At 38.4% G+C, this 18,537-nt stretch overlaps 1 protein-coding gene across 5 annotated transcripts in view; it reads right to left on the bottom strand.

Moving 5' to 3' along the window:
- Positions 1-18,537, bottom strand: part of OSBPL3 (oxysterol binding protein like 3) — an 85,989-nt gene that overhangs the window by 37,219 nt on the left and 30,233 nt on the right. For 3 of the 5 annotated variants that reach the window (XM_048303203.1, XM_048303230.1, XM_048303212.1), the window contains exons 3-7: positions 7,993-8,235; positions 1,725-1,844; positions 1,460-1,513; positions 1,130-1,243; positions 196-366 (exon numbers count right to left, since the gene is read on the bottom strand). In XM_048303203.1, the coding sequence (XP_048159160.1) occupies positions 196-366; positions 1,130-1,243; positions 1,460-1,513; positions 1,725-1,844; positions 7,993-8,085 (552 nt within the window). In that variant the 5' untranslated portion in view covers positions 8,086-8,235. The remainder of the gene's footprint in view (positions 1-195; positions 367-1,129; positions 1,244-1,459; positions 1,514-1,724; positions 1,845-7,992; positions 8,236-18,537) is intronic. The other 2 variants (XM_048303222.1, XM_048303240.1) reach the window with 1 other exon arrangement.

Genomic DNA, 18,537 nt, shown 5'->3' with positions numbered 1-18,537 from the left:
ACTACTACATAAAATTTAATAGCATCATAAAGGAAACTGCTTGGGTGTAAATCAATAAATAATTTTCCTCTTGACATTTTAGAACATAACTTAAGTGCCACCACAAACTTCCATTATGCTCTTTATTTAATGAACACAAATTAGACTAATTTAATTCTTTATGAAAGCTCATTATTTATAAATAAAAACTATTACCTTTCTACCTGGAGTAGAATCACAGAAACCAGGGACAGAGTCCGTAGTAGTAGACATAGGGAAGAAAATATTATTGGCGTCATGAGGAAACATGGAGATTTCATTCTGACGGTACATCCTGTGATGGCGAAGTTTTGCTACCCATTCATCAAACAGCTCCTGAGACTTCACCTACACAAAATTTCAGGGTTGATAACATTCATATTCGAAATAACTAACAAAGAATTTGTGGTATTTTGTGCTCATTAGACAGCTAGCCTGGCTGACCTTTACTGGCAAAGTATCAGGAAAGTTTTTCTAAGGATGCTCCTACCAAAATGCACACTGTAAGGGCTTAGGCATGACAGAAAATTAATCACAAGATAAAGTCAGGAAAAAGAGAAACTACAGTTAGTAGTTATGCCTTCCAATGCAGAACACAATACTAGAACAACTTATAGATAAAAAAACCCCCCTACAATTTGAATAAAGCCCCACACATATAATTTGTCATTTATTAATTGCCATTGGTAAAGCTAGGTCAGTGTTTAACTAATTACAAATAGAAATTTGATTTTGGTGATGTACTTTAAAACAATTTATTTCACAAGTATAAATCTCCATACTTGACCATGGAAAATACTTCCTATAGATAAGACAAGGACGAAGATACAACTACTGAAAATAAAAGCACTTGTGTAAGAAGTGAAAAAAGCGCAGCTAAACATGAGGCATCTTTGAGGTTTCTGTTCAGAACAGGGTTACTGATTCTGGGCCCTAAAACAGTACAATAAGACCTCTCAAGTTATTAAGTGTAAACTAATCTGCTGAAACTAAAAATTATTAGTGTAACTAACAAACATCTTGCCATCAAAAAAAAAAAAAAAAAGGCTCCACCCTACACAATTAATGTTATTAGTCTGGGAGCAGGGTTGTAACAACCTTGAAGGCCTACCTTCAGGTGGTATATCTGCTCTTCTGTATCCAAATCTATACATTTTGTTGATTTCTTTACAGACATGACAGAAAGTCCAACATCAATACAGCCATGAAGTTTTCCTCTCTCTATCTGCAAAAATGTAAAAAGTAAAAACACAATCACCCCAGACGAAAGCAAAAGGATAAATATTACCTTCTGAAATCAGCGTTTCTTCCCCTCTCAACCGACTGTTTAGAACTGCTGAAACTCTATTTCTCATTGCCAACAGTAGGGAATTATTGTTATTTTGGATAAAAGAGTGGTGTTACTATATAAAATGGCCTTAGAGGGTTTCTGATCACTTACATCAGCTCGGCACTTAGAATACTTCAAAATCCCTCTGTCCAAAAAGAAGTATCTCTGTAACCAGAAATGCAGAGAATTAAAAACAGACAAAACACACAAAAAAGGCCACAAACAGAAAAAAGGCAAAACCACATCCTCCCCACTTCCATTTCTTTTTTTCAGAGAACACTTTCTCTGCTTTTTTGTAACCCTTTTGTCACAAAACCACACCAAGTAAGTCCCACTCACGTGGCATAAAGCTTTCAGATACACATTCCTTTCCTACCTTGTGCCAGCCTTTCAGAGGCCATTTCCTCTTTTTCAGCAAGCAGCCCTCCTGCTTCTGTGGCTCCTGGGTACAATTCATTGCTCCACGGAGTCCTTCTACAATTTCCCAGCTGTCCTGCTTAAACAGAAAATCCAAATGTAGATCTTATTTCTTCCAAAGAACTGAATTGTAAAGAGAGATTCAAGAAGAAGAAGGCTATAAGAAAAAAAGACAAAACCCAATTGATGTTGAAATATAACCAAGGATCCATCTGTACACTTCGTTACATATCATCAGAGAGATATGGTTCTTTTTAATTTTGATAGAAACAACATCACTAAACAAAACACAATTTTTATGACAACATCCTTCATTGAATTTATGTGCTTGCCAGAATTTTATATGTATCTTCTCCTGCATGTACATACACACAGTGCATAACCACAGCAAACAGTCACAATTTAGCAGAAAACCTTCTGTCATCAGAGACAGAAACAGCCCATGTTAAAAGGATAGGTTTTGTAGGTTATGAAGCAAAAAATGAGACACTGAAAATGAAGACCTTTTTTCTATAAAACTCTTTTGCCCATACTCAGTAACTCAAGGTTTTGTTTGGTACAAACTGCAGCCTCCCTAAAGTAAAAATAATAAAATAAATTAAATCAAACTAAACTAAAAACAAATCAAAAAGTGAGGGAAGTAACTCAAGTACTATGAGGAACATGACATGAATGGAAACTATAAGAAAAATAGAAGTCACCCTTCATCAGATACAACTCCAATTAAAAGAGAATCTTTTGCCACCAGGAACTCTTAAATGAAAGACCCTGCAGCAATATAACAGAGAAGAGACTAAATCTCACAGTATTTTTACAGTTTTTATTTATGGAACAACTACAAATGACAATGTCACATGTGTTTCAAGATTTCAGAGATCTCATGAATTATTTATTGCCAGGATTTGGCAGATGTAGAATTATAAATAACTGACAGGAAATGGTATGTGCTAGTACCATCCCTTTATATTTCAAAAAGATAAAGAATACTTTAATACACAGAGTATAATAACAAAAAGGACACGTGTGAAACACTTTAGGGAAAAGAGAACTATTCCAGGTAGGTAAGTACTCATGGTGCTCCCTGTAAGATACATAGGGAAGTATTCCCAAAAAGAACTTGACTGGCTAAAAAAAACCTTGAAAAGTGAAACAAAATTACACAAAAAAAATCAGCAAGTGTGCTAGCTGTCCTCATTTATCCATCTTCAGAATGCTTAAACGTCACCTCTATAAACCCAGAAAAAAATTACATCAGGTAATATGCTCATTACTTGTGTAATAAGGCATTACAAGCAAACCATCTTGAAAAGGCATCTATTAATTCCACCACACTATCGGTGGCACTCCATTATATCTCTGTTATTTTCCTTGTGCTTCATTTAATACAAGAAACTGGAAAGCTGCTCTGCTTTCCTGTTTTGAGTTTAGTCTCCCAACACTTACCACACAACAGGCTACAAGCAGTAGAAATGTGGGGCTGAGCAGCTCCTGGCAATCAACACCTTACAGACCATCCAATGATGTTGTACTACCTCAACACAAGTCAAAAGTGCAGTTGTCCTAATCAAAATTTTTACAAGGGAACATATTTTGTTATAGAATTCTAATTAAGAACTAACAGGAACAGCTGCGAGATTATGAAAAATGTTGTGTTTATGGTCTTGTTTCTTTCTTCTTGAAATTAGCCAGAAGAACCTTGCAGAGAGACAAGCAGAAATTTGATCTCAATCAAGGAAGATTCACAGTATCATAGATTATCTCAGGTTGGAAGGGACCCTACAAGATCATCTAAGTTTCAACCCCTCTGCCACAGGCAGGGACACCTTCCACTAGACCAGGCTGCTTAGAGCCCCATCGAACCTGGCACTGAACACTTCCAGAGGTGGGGCATCCAAAAGTTCTCTGAGCAACCTGCTCCAGTTGTCTCACAACTTTCACAGTAAAAAATCTCCTAACAGCTAATCTAAATCTCCTTTCTTTCAGTTTATGACCATTCCCTCCTGTCCTATCACTGTGTAAATATTCATTCTCTTTTCTATATGCCCCTTTAAGTACTCAAAAAGGCTGCATTGAGTCACCACGGAGCCTCATCTTTCTATAAGGATCAGCTTAGAAAGAAAGGGACTCCTGAAATGAGACAGACCCATGCTATTGGGTATATGAGGTGAAGAGAAAGGAATCAGCTGTGAAATAGCTCAACCATTACACCCATCTGGAATATAAAGACTGTTAATAGTTTTGATCAAACTTTTAAATACAGAATACAACCTTCCCTGCATTACAATTCCAGTTTTGCCTGGACCTCTCCTGCAGTCCAGACACAAGGTGTCTCTCACATTCCTGCAGGAAAGTCACATTTATCACAGTTCTTCAGGTCAGCAAGGTGGCCTACAATGTGCCTTCTCAAATAAAAAAGTGTGAAAATGGGAAGAACAGGTGAAGTGGGAGCACTGCTTCCCCTCAAGCAGTCTTGACGGCCTGCCAAATCTCAGGTAGAAGGCAAGTCTGCTACATATCTCTCTACCCTGGGAACCTCACACTTCAATTGTCAGCTGTACATAAAGGTAGCTTAGTTGAATTAGAAATGGATCTTCTTAAAAGCTCACAGAATTAACAGTTTGGGGGCCTGCTGGATACATGCAAGGTGCCATGATGCAATAACAGAAACTGGTCCTCTTCCATATACACCCTTCCAAAAGAATCCAACCTTCCCCACCTGAACAAACACATTTTTCAAAAACACTGACTGCTTTGGATCCATTGGTCAACCCAGACCCTACAGATCTTGATCAGGTTTTTCGTTTTGTGAGAGATTTGACACCTCACTGAATGAGGAAAAAGCATCAGCTGGCTATTCCTGGGAGCAGCTGCAGAAGTGAAAGAAAACTGCTTACTCTCTAAAATGAAGGCAAATGAGTCAGGCTGGTCAATTATCTTCTCTACCCATCCCTCTGAAATAGCAGAGGAGCAAATTGGAGATATAGGACTTCCTGAAAGCATTCAGATTACACTCCCTTTTGCTGATTCTTATCCCACAATAGGGAACTGAAAGAGATAGCCCAAAACATGGCACTAACTTGAAAAAAAAAAACCAATGACATCCCCCCCACCCCCCAAATGCCCAAAACTCCCAGATGAATGGCATTAACAATTCTAGCATACATCTGATGTCTAAATTGGTTGTGTTTTAAGATTACAGTACTACAAAAGATTTTGCATCATTATGGGCCAAAATCTGCACAAAACGATCAACAGTGCATTTGCTGCCCAGGAAGAAATTTCACTTGAGGCTAAGGGAGGAACAAAATCTTTACTTTTCTCAGGTCCAGAGGTGCTCATTTCAGATCAGCACTGAAAAATCCCCCTGTACACACTCCTTGGCCCATACCTGGTCTATGGCTGAGGAAAAAAACCCACAGACTTCAGTCTTCAGAGATAAGTAGATCATTAGGTAAATGTATTAATTTTCTTTGTTTGATAAAATAAAAGCCTCCTCATTTTCTGCAATACTCTGCACCATACAGCTCCTTAAGGCAAATTATTTCAGGGGAAAGTATGAAGTAACGATTCTGAATGGCTCTCAGACCGATGCTTGCAGTTGCAGCTCCCTGAACAAAACAGATGACAGTGCCAGACTTTCTTCCAGTGCAAAATGCAGGCAGTTGTACCAAATATTTTAAAGTGCCAAAAATAGAAACCTGCTTTGTGGAGGATAAGGGTTGGCATCAGCTGCAACTAAGTCATTTGCTACGGTTCATAAAATTGTCAGAAATTATTTAATTTTCTTTTATGGAACATAAGGTTTTTTAAAATGGTTCTCCTGTCACAAAGCTTTTCCCTAGTGGATCTACTTTAAAAGTTAGTTAACAGATTTAAAAATAACTAGCACAACATACCTTCTTTTGATCACAAATCAATTTAAATTTAAGGAAGATAACACTGGTTTTCTTTCCTCACAAAACTGAATTTGAGTTGTGTCTCTGTGGAAGAGATTCCTTTCCATAACTGAAGGAGAGGGGCAGAGAAAAGCAAAGAGGTGGGAAGTGGCAGTAGACTCCAACTTTTCATACAGTTTCAAAGTGCAGGTGAACTTAGTGGAAGAGGATTAACTGTTAACCTGTTCAGTTCACGCAGCAAATGTATTACATCGGGCAGGAAACGGGCACCAAATGTAGCAAAGCAAGGAGTAGATCCCTCAAAGTCCTGCAGCCCTGCTTAAGTCAACTCCTTTCTAGCACAGTGGCTCATCTTCTGCATCACAGGAGTCATGCCCCACACAAACAGCACACCAACATGTAAGTAACTTTAGCAGACACAGCAGCCTGGCACTACTGTGCTTCCACATCCCAACCTCAGGTCACTTCTTTGGTGTGGCATACACCAGCAATAAGAGTCTGTGTCTAGGAAACCAAGAGAGACTCAAAATGCAGATCCTGCTATTTTTTGGGCAAGCTTCCCCCTGCTCCAACTCACCTTCCCCCTACAATTTTCAGAATTTCTTTCTACTTAATCAGATTCAAAGAAGTGCTGTGTCAGAGCAGCAGCACAGAGAAAAGCATCTGTCAGGCAGCTCTGTCGCTAACCCACAAGCCACAAGCGCGAGAGCTGCAAGTGTTTGAAGGAGGAATAAGAAGCCCTCCATGGAGCTGGAATATGAAGAGAAGAATACCAAAATCATAGCGTGTCACTCCCAAACCTGCACAGTACCCAGCAACATAATTTAAACTTTCAGGATACTATTAATAAAAAAGTAGCAGTAACAGCATTACATTTCACTATTCTACCAGGATTTTCAAACAAACACCCAAACAAATCCAAACAAAAAGCTCCTGAAGGTTATTGCACATGTGGTCCTTTTTTGATTAGGGGACTTTTAACAGTTTCATACAACTTTAGATTGTTGCTGTTTTGTTAATAGATCACCTAAAGTACTGTCATTTAAACTAACATACAGATGGAAAGGGCAAAAAAATGGCATAAGTATGGTTCCTTTTATCGGCTGTGTTACACACCAGTGGATTTAGTCATACTCATGTAAATCTTATTATTTAAATACTACATGATAACACATTATAGACATGAACTGTTGAACAGACAATGCCTTTTAAAAAGTCTTTTAAATTACACTTTTCAAAGGTAATCTCATACGGAGGATATAAAAGATAATGTGTCAGGAAAACAAAAAAGACATCCTGAGAGCAAGGACTTCACTGTTCACTATACTGGAAATGCACAGCATTTCTCACAAGCACAGCACTTTAAAAGGCATAAATTGTTCAGACATTTGTCTGCCTTGCCAACTGTATGAACAGGGCCAGAAGTCCTAGAAGAGCAGGTGCTGTTTCAAAACACAGCTGAGGACTCCAAAGCTTTTGGGGGATTGGGATGCTCAATTCCAATTAAATTCTCAGCCTGAGGCAGCTTCAAGAGCTCCACTAAGCCAGCACTTGTACAGATAAAAGTTTATGTCGAGCACTTTGCTCATGACTTTGCAAATATGGATTGAGCATATGTAAGTTTAATTCTCAGTGTAGCTGCAGGTGAGCATTTCTTGCCCACAAACAAAGCTGTCTTCAGCAGCCTCACCTGTCAGGTGCAAACACTTGTAGACACATCTTTTGAAACTGAGAGGTTTAAAGATGAGCATAATCTCTGCAGAAAACAAAGCAACCTTTACATTTGGCACCCAGATGCAGCATGTTACATGAATACTCATTTTCCTATCTACAGTTCTGCAGCAACAACCAGCACACATGGGCATTCAAAGAAGCCCTGTGTCAGGTTTATGAAAAATGAATTATCTTTCACACATGCATGCACACCTTTCCTTGGAAACTTGAAATAAACAGCGCAGTTACACAATATTCTACCACAAAAGTAGTGCCTAACAGAAAAGATTTGGGATTTCAGGATCAAACCACTGAGAACAAGATGCTACAGCAGCTCCATCTCACTATGAAGACACCATACACACAATAAGATGGAAATCAAAATGCACTGTTAGCATTCCAGTTTTACACATGCCTGCTATTCAGTAGTGTGTGTAATGCATTTGACTCAAAACAAGATGCTGCTACCAACAAAAAAAAAAAAAGTGAAGAAAGCAAAGAAGTGATGAAATAAAACAAGTAAGCAACAAGAAAACAGGATTTAAGAGATTTGCAGGTATTCAAGAAAAAAAGTAACAGCCAATCTCAGCAATCCTTTCAGTTTGGTGAAAGAAGTACCTGTCGACTTCCCTGCTTGGAGGAGCAGCTGCTAGTACTTCTTGAAGGAGACAACATTTTCTGGGATGCGCCAAAGTTTTTTTCTTCACTCATGATCCAATACTATTTGTTTCACATAAGCTCACTTAGAACACCATTAAAAGGTAATTTGGAAAATGTGTTGGAAGACTCCTCAGAGAAACACTGAACTCATTCTTTACCCAAATGCAGTCCAGTGGCATGATCTGTATCCCAAGGACACTCCTAAAAGGGAAAAGAAAAACAAAAAGCCAAGTTATCAGATGCTGTCTCTTGTTGCCATGCTCTAGCATGAATCATAATAAAACCTTTGGTAACACAAGCTGAGCACATTACTGTATTTTATAAGAAATAAATTCAACAATCACTTTAAGATAAATTTGCAAGTCTCAAACAGGAATGACATTAATTTTGGAGCCTAAAAACATTATAATTGTTGCTATTTATTCAGAGGACAAAGTACAGTATCAAGCATCTTTTTACAGATTTAAATTAATTTTAAAAATTAATAAAGACACACAAAGAAAACAATAACTATCTATATGAAACAGCCCAAAATAGACTGAAAGTGACAAGAAAATATCTAATAAAATGTCTCCAAAAATGATGATGTAATCAAAAATATGTCTCTTTTTCTCTGTTCCTTGATAATTTAAACAAGTAAGCATGCCTTCAGGTTATAAGGAAAAAGGAAACTGTACGTGAAAGAGTAATACCTAAAAGTAGTGAGCATGAAAAGTTAGCTGCATAGAGCTGTGCATGACCACTTTCACCTGGAATCAGAAAGCTCTAACAACAGTCACATCAGTTGTCTCAGTGAGTGACTGGAAGAATAATTAACAGTCTGTTTAATAACAGTGCTCCTTGCAGCACATGCAAATAAAAGCCATGCCAGGAACTCCCAGTAAGGGATTTCCAGCATGGGTAAAAGTTGTCATGGTAACCGCATACTTAAAAAAAACCCCAACAAAACAACACATAGAGGACATTAGAAAAGGGTGATGCTTTCCAAAACTTGAGGTGGCTGCATTGTGTATCACTTCAAATTTTATTGTCTCAAGCAAAGAATTCACAATTATGAAGAGTCCAAGAACAACCACTGAGGAAGGTAAGGAAGTTTCCACAGAGAGAAGAGAGATTTCATTGCCAGAACAGGGAGGCACTACTTCACAATGCCCTTGCTTGCACTGTGAACAGTCCTGAGCTGGGATCACTGATTATTGACGTTTGTCACTCATTCTTTCTTGAAGACGCTTAAATACTATTCTGAGAGAACCAGTAATTTCAGATCCCTAGTAAAACATTTTGTGCGTTTTAAGAATTCATTTTCCTTAAAAAAACCCCCAAACAACAACAACAACAACAAAAAAACGAAACAAAAACAAACAAAAAAAACCCCAAAACAAACCCAAAAAACCCACATCAAAATCCACAGACAGAGACAGAACACAAACTTAAAACCAGGTGCTATATTTAAGATGAAGACAACACTCTGCAGCAGAAAACCCCTCTCCTTGCTGCTGTAATTTGAAGCATCCAGCTTTTGAACAGAGACCTTTTCCAATCTACAGTGCTTTCTGGCAATATAGTTTGCTGTAACATTTCAATCAACATGCCCTCTTTTCACCTGAAACACAATCTCTCTTTATGGCATTTACTTTACCTAGTCAAAAACACTCTGTTACCTCCAGAGCAAATCTGTGATACAGCCTCCACAAGAGAGGTGAGAAAGGAACTCTCCTGGGGTTCTTCCAGGAGTGAAGGTGAGTCAGCTTGGTAAATATTCCAAGAACCAGCAGAGAGCTACAAAGACAGTGAGCACAATGAAGGCCAAAAAACCCAGAACAGCAATGTGATGGCAAGGTCTGTGTGATTTGGGCCCAACAGATGGACCTTAAACTGAAATTATGACTGAGATTAGGAGTAGTGCATTTTGGAGAAGGTATGGTCACTTTCTGTCTGGAAGACAAATTTGTGTGGCATTTCATTAAGAACTAATACTCTAAGCAGACTTAGATTTTTTTTTTTTTTTAAAGCAGGTTAGAAGCATCTCAGGTTTTTAACTATGGAGTAAATAAAAAGGATTAACTTTCTTCCTTACTTGCAAGCTCCATTTAGCAAAGCAGTTTAATGGTAACATCTGTATTAACAAGCAGAGGTCAAACACTCTCAACAGGAACAGAAACACTCTTCCTGCAAACTCATTGTTCAAATACCACCTTGAAACCAGACAGCAAGTGCTTTACTTTGGGACACACTTTGCTCAGATAAAATCCTGTTACCTTCCCTGCTCTGTGTTCAGAATGAGCACCTTCAGCTTTCATTGGTGACTATCTGGCATTTTGGCAGAGATTGGCAGAGTTCATGGCAAGAAACAGGCTCTAATTTGCAGCAAAATGCACTGAAAATTACTGCCATCAGTACTTTGTGGGTATATCTCCTAGACACACTAGGTTTAAGATACACGATGCCCTTTGCCTGTTTGAACACACAGCACAATAGTTGTGATGTCCTGGAAATGTCAAGTAAGTCAAAAAAATCCTAGAGGTCTCTTGGACTTCAACACAGAGAGAAGCCATATCATTATAGGAATATTTCTATCATCACGTTTCTGGTGTGGAGTCTAAATTAACTAAAGGTTTGGCTACATTAATGTTTTAGGACAGAGCAGAGGGCTACTTCCTCTCCAGATCTCCTGTAATAACTAGGTTTGCACTGCAGGGCAGTCTTGGAACATGGGAACTGAATCCCTTTTGGATAAAATATACTCCAGGACTGCATCCAGCGCTCAAAGCATTGAGTCCATAACACCAGAATAATGCTAGTCCTGACTAGTCTTATCCAGGGGCTGATGTTAGGTCTTCACCTTTACCTGACTGACAACAAGAATCCACTTTTACTGCACTGCTCTACTTGCTAACATTGACGTCAGAGAGGCACAGACTTACGCCACCTAAGAAAGTACTTAAGATCTCCTAGGGCAATGTCATTTGTCCTTCTGGAATCAAAAAGAGGGAGATGGGCACGTTTCCAGAATTCAAATGAGCTGAAGATGACTCACTACCTAACAAGAGGTCCTTGAACATCGAGCAGGAGACAGGTGAGGTAAATCTGGCAGAGTGCACCTGAAGTATTTTGTCAGTCTACTTCTGAAGTTGGGCTTTTAAATTTTCCTTTATTCCTTCAAATTAATTACTGCATGGGCTGAAGGAAAGGCTTTTCTTACCAGTCCTGAAGAATACACGAGTGAAAAATGTATCCTCTCTCCAAAGTGCTTTATTCTACTGGTGTTTCCCAGTAATTTAACTTCTTGAGACTTCCAGATTTGAACATGAAAAAGTGTATGTGAATAATGATCCCTCATGTCCTCTGTAAAAACTGCTGCATATTCCAGCAACAAGTCTGTGCTCCTTTTTAAAAATTCTCTTCAAGTTTAGAAAAGAAAAAAGAAAACTCAGGCTGCCCTTCAACAATAACTCACTTTTCTTTCAGGAAAGTGAGAAAACACTGATCCTGCATCCCAACTTGACTGGCTTTCAGCAGCAGTGACTGGGCTTCTCTCTAAGGTAAATGATATTTTACATTACCCGTGGAAATTAAGGCCACCAGGTATAAGAGCAATTACAACTTTAAAGAAAGCATAAAAAGTAGTGTTATGCTAACAAAGGGAAGATTGCAACTACAAATGATTTTTAAAGTCTTTATGATCCAACTGCTTCAGATTCATTACAACTTGCTCTTTTCCATGCCACAGGATGGCCTCAGAATGCATTTACTCCCACATGTCTCTGGAGTACACAGTGCTACTTACTTCAGTCTACTCCAAAAAGACAACTCAAAGGTGTGAGGCTGAGGCAAATCCAAATAAATTTAGGACAGTAATTTTCACAAGTGTTAAGTATTGGCCTAATTCTTTTCTATAAAGTCAACAACTGCAAAAGTAGGCCAAGAGTATCTCTGCAAATGACCTCACCAGGTGCATTTTGAAGAATTAAGAATACATGAGTATCAAATATTATTACCTAGAGCTATTAAACCATAAGACAATAAACAGCACTTATCTCTACTTGTCATCTGCTACTAAGAGCCTTATCATTCTACATCAATTAAAGCTAATGTAAACACATGATAATATGTAAAACAGGAATACTTTTCTTTTCAAAAAGTACCATCCCAGGTTGTCTGCAAACCTTTAAATTGCACAGGTTCAAAGCAGCCTTGCAGTATCGTTTCATCTCTCACAACTCTAAAAACCATAAGCTTATAGCAAACTCAAAGATTTTTCACATCTCACCAAAAGAAGGGAAGTGAAATTCAGAAAAAAATTATGTATAACTGCAGTTTAAAAAATCAACATTATGCAATTATTTTTGCTACTGTTCTGGAAGAAAATAAAGCCTTAATAGCTGCTACAAAGCTGATTCAGCAGTGAAGGAACACTGTAGATAACTCTGAGAAGCAAAACTGGAAGTGTACATCTCATTCTGTAGTCAATTAAGGTTTTTTGAATAGAAGAACAGAAACAACATAAAGCCTGATAACAGTCAGGTGGATACAGCAAGCATGGAACTGAGCAATCCAAATCAGAGTTGCAAGCAACACTGAGTGACTTTCACAGAATTTAAAAAGACTTTGTGCTGAAACCTTTGCTCTGCAGCTATTATTAAATTACATTCACTCACATCTGCCTGGATAAACAAAGCAATAGTCTTTTCCTAGTATTGCTTTCATGTCTCTGTTATAGTTCAATTTGCCAGCTTTAATCTATCCCAGTGTCTCATCTGGCTCAAAATAGGAAAGAATTATTTATAGGCTACAGATACACCATGTACAACTATTGGAGATGTCTTTTCAAGGCAGGTATTCGCTGTTCCTCAATTACCATAAGATTCACGCTATTGAAGGTCAAAGCACATAAATCCTGTTGTTACTAGCTAGTTCCTTTACTAAACAAAACTTGCAGAAACAAACAAAGTAGTTTAAAACAACTCTTACTGGTAGGCTATTAAACCTATCTTTGAAAGCAAAAGTTCAAACAGCTTAGGGAGACTAACAATAACAGGAAGCATTTCAGAACTGACTTCCATCAGATAGGTGCTCGCCCAAATCACCACTTCTCTCGAGCAGATGTTTTCATGAAAAACTACTACTCTGAAGTAGCCTGTGATGCAAAGAAACAATTCCATCTAGCCTGCTTGCTTAAAGAGGCCATTGTAGCAATTAAATCATGCTATGTCAGTGACCCAAAAGAGGAAAATTTAGTTCAAAGAAAACTCTCCTAATTGTCTAATCAAGAGAGGCAGACAGAGAGGGAAAGGGGAAAAGCTAGACAAACAACAACCATACTGCATTTAATAACAGATTGCTTATCATGTATAAAGTTCATCACTCGATGAAAGAAAATCCCCTATGTTCCAGCACACAGAAAGCAAAAGAAACCCAAACAAACTCACAAAACCAGAAAACAAACCACAAAACTAAACCCCAGAAACAATCCAGTGGAATACAACCCAAGAAAGACATCAAAGAACAAACATGCTTCGATGTCAAGTCTAACTAGACTCTCCTGAAGCAAAGCAAATGTTTGCTGTTTCACTAACCCCTGTGGCAGATAATTAATCCTTACATTAGAAAAATCTTATATAAATTTAGAAATAGGTCATTCAGCATCCTGAAATATGAGTACATATAAAAATACCACCTCTTCCTCACATCCACCACAGAAACTGACTATAATACTGCACACGACATGATTCATTTAAAATGCATACTCCTGACACTGTTTCCATCCCCCCAGGAGATCTGTGATAGATTGCACTTGTATAAAGAACCCAAAATTACTGGCTATATAAACTAGATAGATATGTTAAAAGTCTTGGTGACTAGTGACACAGAAAATATACACAGTAATGACAGTATTTTTACAGTAATTAGTCAGCTCTCGTAGTATCTTTTCCACTCAACTTTCAATCACCACTGAGAATCATAACTAACAGGTCTAATCTAGCTCACAGTCAGGTCCTAAATAATTAATATTCTTCTTCTCTCCCTAGCCCTTTCAGAAAGAGTCTTGCCTAGGGCTTGCCTGGCAGCTCAGGGCTCACTAGCATGACTGAGAGGTGGCCCCACATGCCCCTTCCAGCTCTTGGCAGGACTGAACACTCGACTGATAAGCCAAAAGCTGGGGGACCACAAGAAACAGTGTGTGACCCAGTAACAGAGGGGTCCACGGTCTCCGTGCCGGGAGGGTGGAGCAGAAAACAACAGCTCCTGAGCTGTGATCAAACCCTAGGCCAGGAGCGGGTACACCGCATACAGCAGGGCCAGCGAGGTAGACAGTCCTCCCTCTGCTCCAAGAACAAAGCAGCAGCAGGCCTGTGTGCGCTGAAGTGCTGTTCAGCTAGAGAAAACCTTACAAAAGGTGATCAGGCAATAGAAGACAGAGAGACAAGCTTATTATCGTTTTCAGTAAGGAAAATTACAGGCACATGGTATCATTTTACAGTCTGTACTAAAAACCTTGGAGAGGCCCATCTCTTAGTGATAACATCCCTGAGTGGGAAACATTTGGCAGGAGCTTGGTTGTCTTTCATTTTTCTGCTCTTACTACTTAAAGCTTTGCTTTGTTCACTAAAACAAAGATACTTCCCTGTGCCCCAAGGCTTACTCCTTTTCAAAACTGCAGTCATTATTGCTAAAGTGTTACTGAAATACACACTGTTTGTTTTCGTGGATTCAGTTTTGATAGGCACAATGTTAGTTCTGGAAATATCTGTCAGTCTGCCAGCATGTAGTAATTCAAGATCTTAAGACAGAACTGCCTGCACATCAAGAAAAAGACATCAATTTTCTGTCAAATCATTGAAGGCATCGGTGTAACTTTGAATCAGACTGGCTCTCTGTGACCTGATGAACTGCAAAATGCTGTGAGATGCATAAATCTATCAAGGCCAACATAAAACAATATATGTTATTAAACCAGCTGACATAGTTGGTGTAACTATGGAGAAAGAAACCCAAACCCAGTCATCTCCGGTTTCTTGTAGAACAGTGAATAAAAATACTGGAATAATTTTGGTGGCCCTGGAAGGCCCTCACCGAAGTCTGAAGAAAAATACCATGAGGGTGGTACGAACAGCAAACACAACACGAGTTCTTTATCTCATGCAAGAGAGCTAGACATGTTCATTAAAGAGTGGCAGGATCCAACAAACCTGCTTTGTCCTCTTTAATGTACTGTTTTACCTTTCACACTTTGGAATCATCTACTTCTTTAAAAAAAAAAGAAAAAAACAACAAACAAAAAACCCATCACCAAACCAAACAAACAAAAATTTTGATCCCTCTCACAGATATTTGTTTTTCCATGATACACTGGCATTGTCATTTGTCTTTTGTATGTCACTAATTTCTAAAAGAAAAAAAAAATACAAAGGAAACAGTGCTTCCCTTTCAGAATGTTAATATTTGTCCTTTGTAAGCAGGCCTATTACCTCAAAATTTAAATCTTATTTAATAACTGTGGTAACAAGATTCAGTTCTTCCTAGGATGCATAGAAATTCATTTACACACTTTATAAAGTGCAATGACAATGAACTGTTAAAAGGTCATATTTCTTCTTGATCCACTTAATATATCTTTAGAGGCTTCTGTCTCCAAGTCCTCTCCAGGACACCTTTTCAGTGTGCTTTACAACATTAATATTTATATATGTAGAACTACAGCTTCCTTTTAAATATTATGCAGATTATTTCCTTACAGAAGTACTTTCATATTATGAGATCTTGAAACAACAAAAGAGGTGTGTGGTGTTCTGAACAAGGGCAGCTAGTTGTTAGCAGATCAGTGTTAACTCTAACACCACCTTAGGTGAGGGGCCACTAATTTCTTAACACTGTATTTCTAAACAAGCAATGTGCAAACATCAAAACTTTAGAAATGCATTGTAGAAAATAGTTACATATAAAGTATCCTTAGGACACTTAGTACTACAAGTGGTAAGTATTTTTATTATTAAAGCCAAAAGGTAGGAGTTTGCTAATTCCAGGTTTTCAAGAAAAATAAAAAAAAACAAACCAAAAGCTAACATGAAGGAAATAAGTATACACAGAACCACAGAAACATCAAATGGCTTAGGCTTGAAGGGACCTTAAAGATCATCTAGTTCCAACCCCCCTGCCACGAACAGGGACATCTTCCACTAGACCAGGCTGCTCAGAGCTTCATCCAGCCTGGCCTTAAACATTTCCAGGCTTGGAACACACAGAGTTTCTCTGGGCAACTGTGCCAGTGCCTCACCACCTTCACAGTAAAGAATTTATTCTTAATATCTAATCTAAAACTCTCACAGAAATGTGTTCATTTCAAATACAAATTAAAAATGTTAAAGCTTTAGCAGGAGCTCCTCCAGGACAGACACGATGAGGCCTGCAGCTGTCCTTTTGCCTGGAAACACACATCACCCACGTTCATGTATGCAGGTGACAGGAACCATGAGTCACAGATGCACACAGTGAACTACTCTTGGAAGATTCTGCTGGTCTTAAATCCATTCATATTTATGATCGTAATGAACACCTTGACAATGGGAACCAGGAAAGAGGTTCCATGGATCGAGTTTTCTGCAACGTTATCTTCACGGTACAGGATAAAGATGAACTGAAAGAGACCTAGAAGCAGAGAGATGGGAGATGTGGGAATCCAGATTATAAATCTGAATGACTACATGCAATGTTTTGCCTAATTAACAAGAAATGGGAAAGTATCAATCACAATAGCTGGGTCAGACAAAAAAAAGATGCAGGCCAGAAGTGAGGGTCTCTGGTTAAAAGGGTAGCTCTTGAACAGGAAAGAACCATAAAAGGGACCCTCTCCCCACCTCAAATGATACAATCCCACCATCACGTCCTCAAGTTCTGAAATGCTGGAGGGGAAGACAAATCCAGCTAGGGTTACCACAGGAGCTCAACTTGGACAGAACTGGTAAAGGAACTTTTGCCCTTGAAAAGAGAAGAAACTAAACACAAAGCTGCAGAAGTAGCACCTATGTTTGGGAAGATCAGAAGGTCCATCTCAGAGTGAGTGACTTCATGTCAGATCTTGCCCTGCCTCTGCCTAGCTACAAGGGTACAAAATCTAAAAGCAAGTTCAGAGATTGGCCACAAAAAGAAAGCCGTGAATAATGTAACTCTACTACAGACAGCCCAGAACAAGGAAGACCTAAAGAGTTTTAATGCAGTAAGTTTGCTTATACAAGTCTACTACAATATGACATCCCAATGTAGAAATATGGCCTGCATCCAGCAATAGAGCTCAGAGTTAATATAAAGCTGCTGAGAACCTTTATGGGTCTCAGTAGCAGCTCAGTTCCTCCACTGACAGGCTAGAACTCAAATTCATATTCATTTTCAAAGCTGCCAAAGTAATTGAAGAAATTCTTGCTCCCAAGCAATTTGTTACTGTCCTTTCCTGCAGATCAGTTCACCAGCCAAAAAATAAATACATTAAAAAAACAAAACAAAACAAAACAAAAAAACCAAAAAAAACCCCACCAAACACATGAGCCCTGCCTGATCCACTTCAGTGGAGCAGCATTTGTCACGGTGACTAGTTCACATACTTTGCTTTGGGATGGTCATCACCAGCTGGTGGTCAAAAAAGTGGAAGCAGTTTCAATTGATCCAGACAGTTCTGGAAAAGATACTCTGTCCCTAATCTTACATTTAGATTCAGGTTAGTGCAAGCTAGCAGCTATCTATCTGAATTTAATCAAAAACAAATGAAATGCCCCGTGATTAAAAAAAGCTTTAGCTACGCTCTCATTCTCAAGTATTTTTAGAGGTTTAAAAGATGGAAGGTTTTAATTAGGATGCCTCAGCAGTATGAGAGAATGAATAATTTACAAAGAACTTGATCAGAGCTCAGTGAAAGGGCGGTACAATTAAACTATTCATATTTTTTATTTCTAATGAGTATATAATTTTTTAGTTCAGCTCCAGTCGCTGCAAGCAGGCCACAGAGATGGCAGACAACAATGTGAAGAGTTTTATAGTGTGTACAATCCAACATCTCGGTTGCTTCATAGCATTCTTGAGGTTGGTTATACTTGAACAGCAACTAACAAGCTGGATTTTAATTATAGTCTATAAAACCAGCAATAAACAGAAGTTTTTAAAAGTGATGTAGGTTCCCCTTAAACAGCTTAGTATTAAAAGAGTTCCACCAGTCTTTGCCTTCTCTCTCTACTCTCCTTCCAATCCCTCATCAGTTTTGTGTTAGTTTTTAAACTGCTGGCATATGGCACTGGCTTTGCTAGACCACCAGGACTTCCAACACCAAAAAAAAAAAAAAAAAAAAAAAAAAATCAAAGCTGTGGTTAATTACATACAGTGCATAAAATGAATTCTGAAAATACTTAAGAGTCTTATTTCATATAACTCTCTTGATGAATTTCTGAAAAGAAAAATAGAACAAAGCAATTTCTTGGAGGAAGACACAAAAAGGTTTGGGGTTTTTTATTTAAAAAT

Source organism: Corvus hawaiiensis, chromosome 1 (genome assembly GCF_020740725.1).
Source record: "Corvus hawaiiensis isolate bCorHaw1 chromosome 1, bCorHaw1.pri.cur, whole genome shotgun sequence".
NCBI lineage: Eukaryota > Metazoa > Chordata > Aves > Passeriformes > Corvidae > Corvus > Corvus hawaiiensis.
This window is presented reverse-complemented; position numbering and strand designations above follow the sequence as displayed.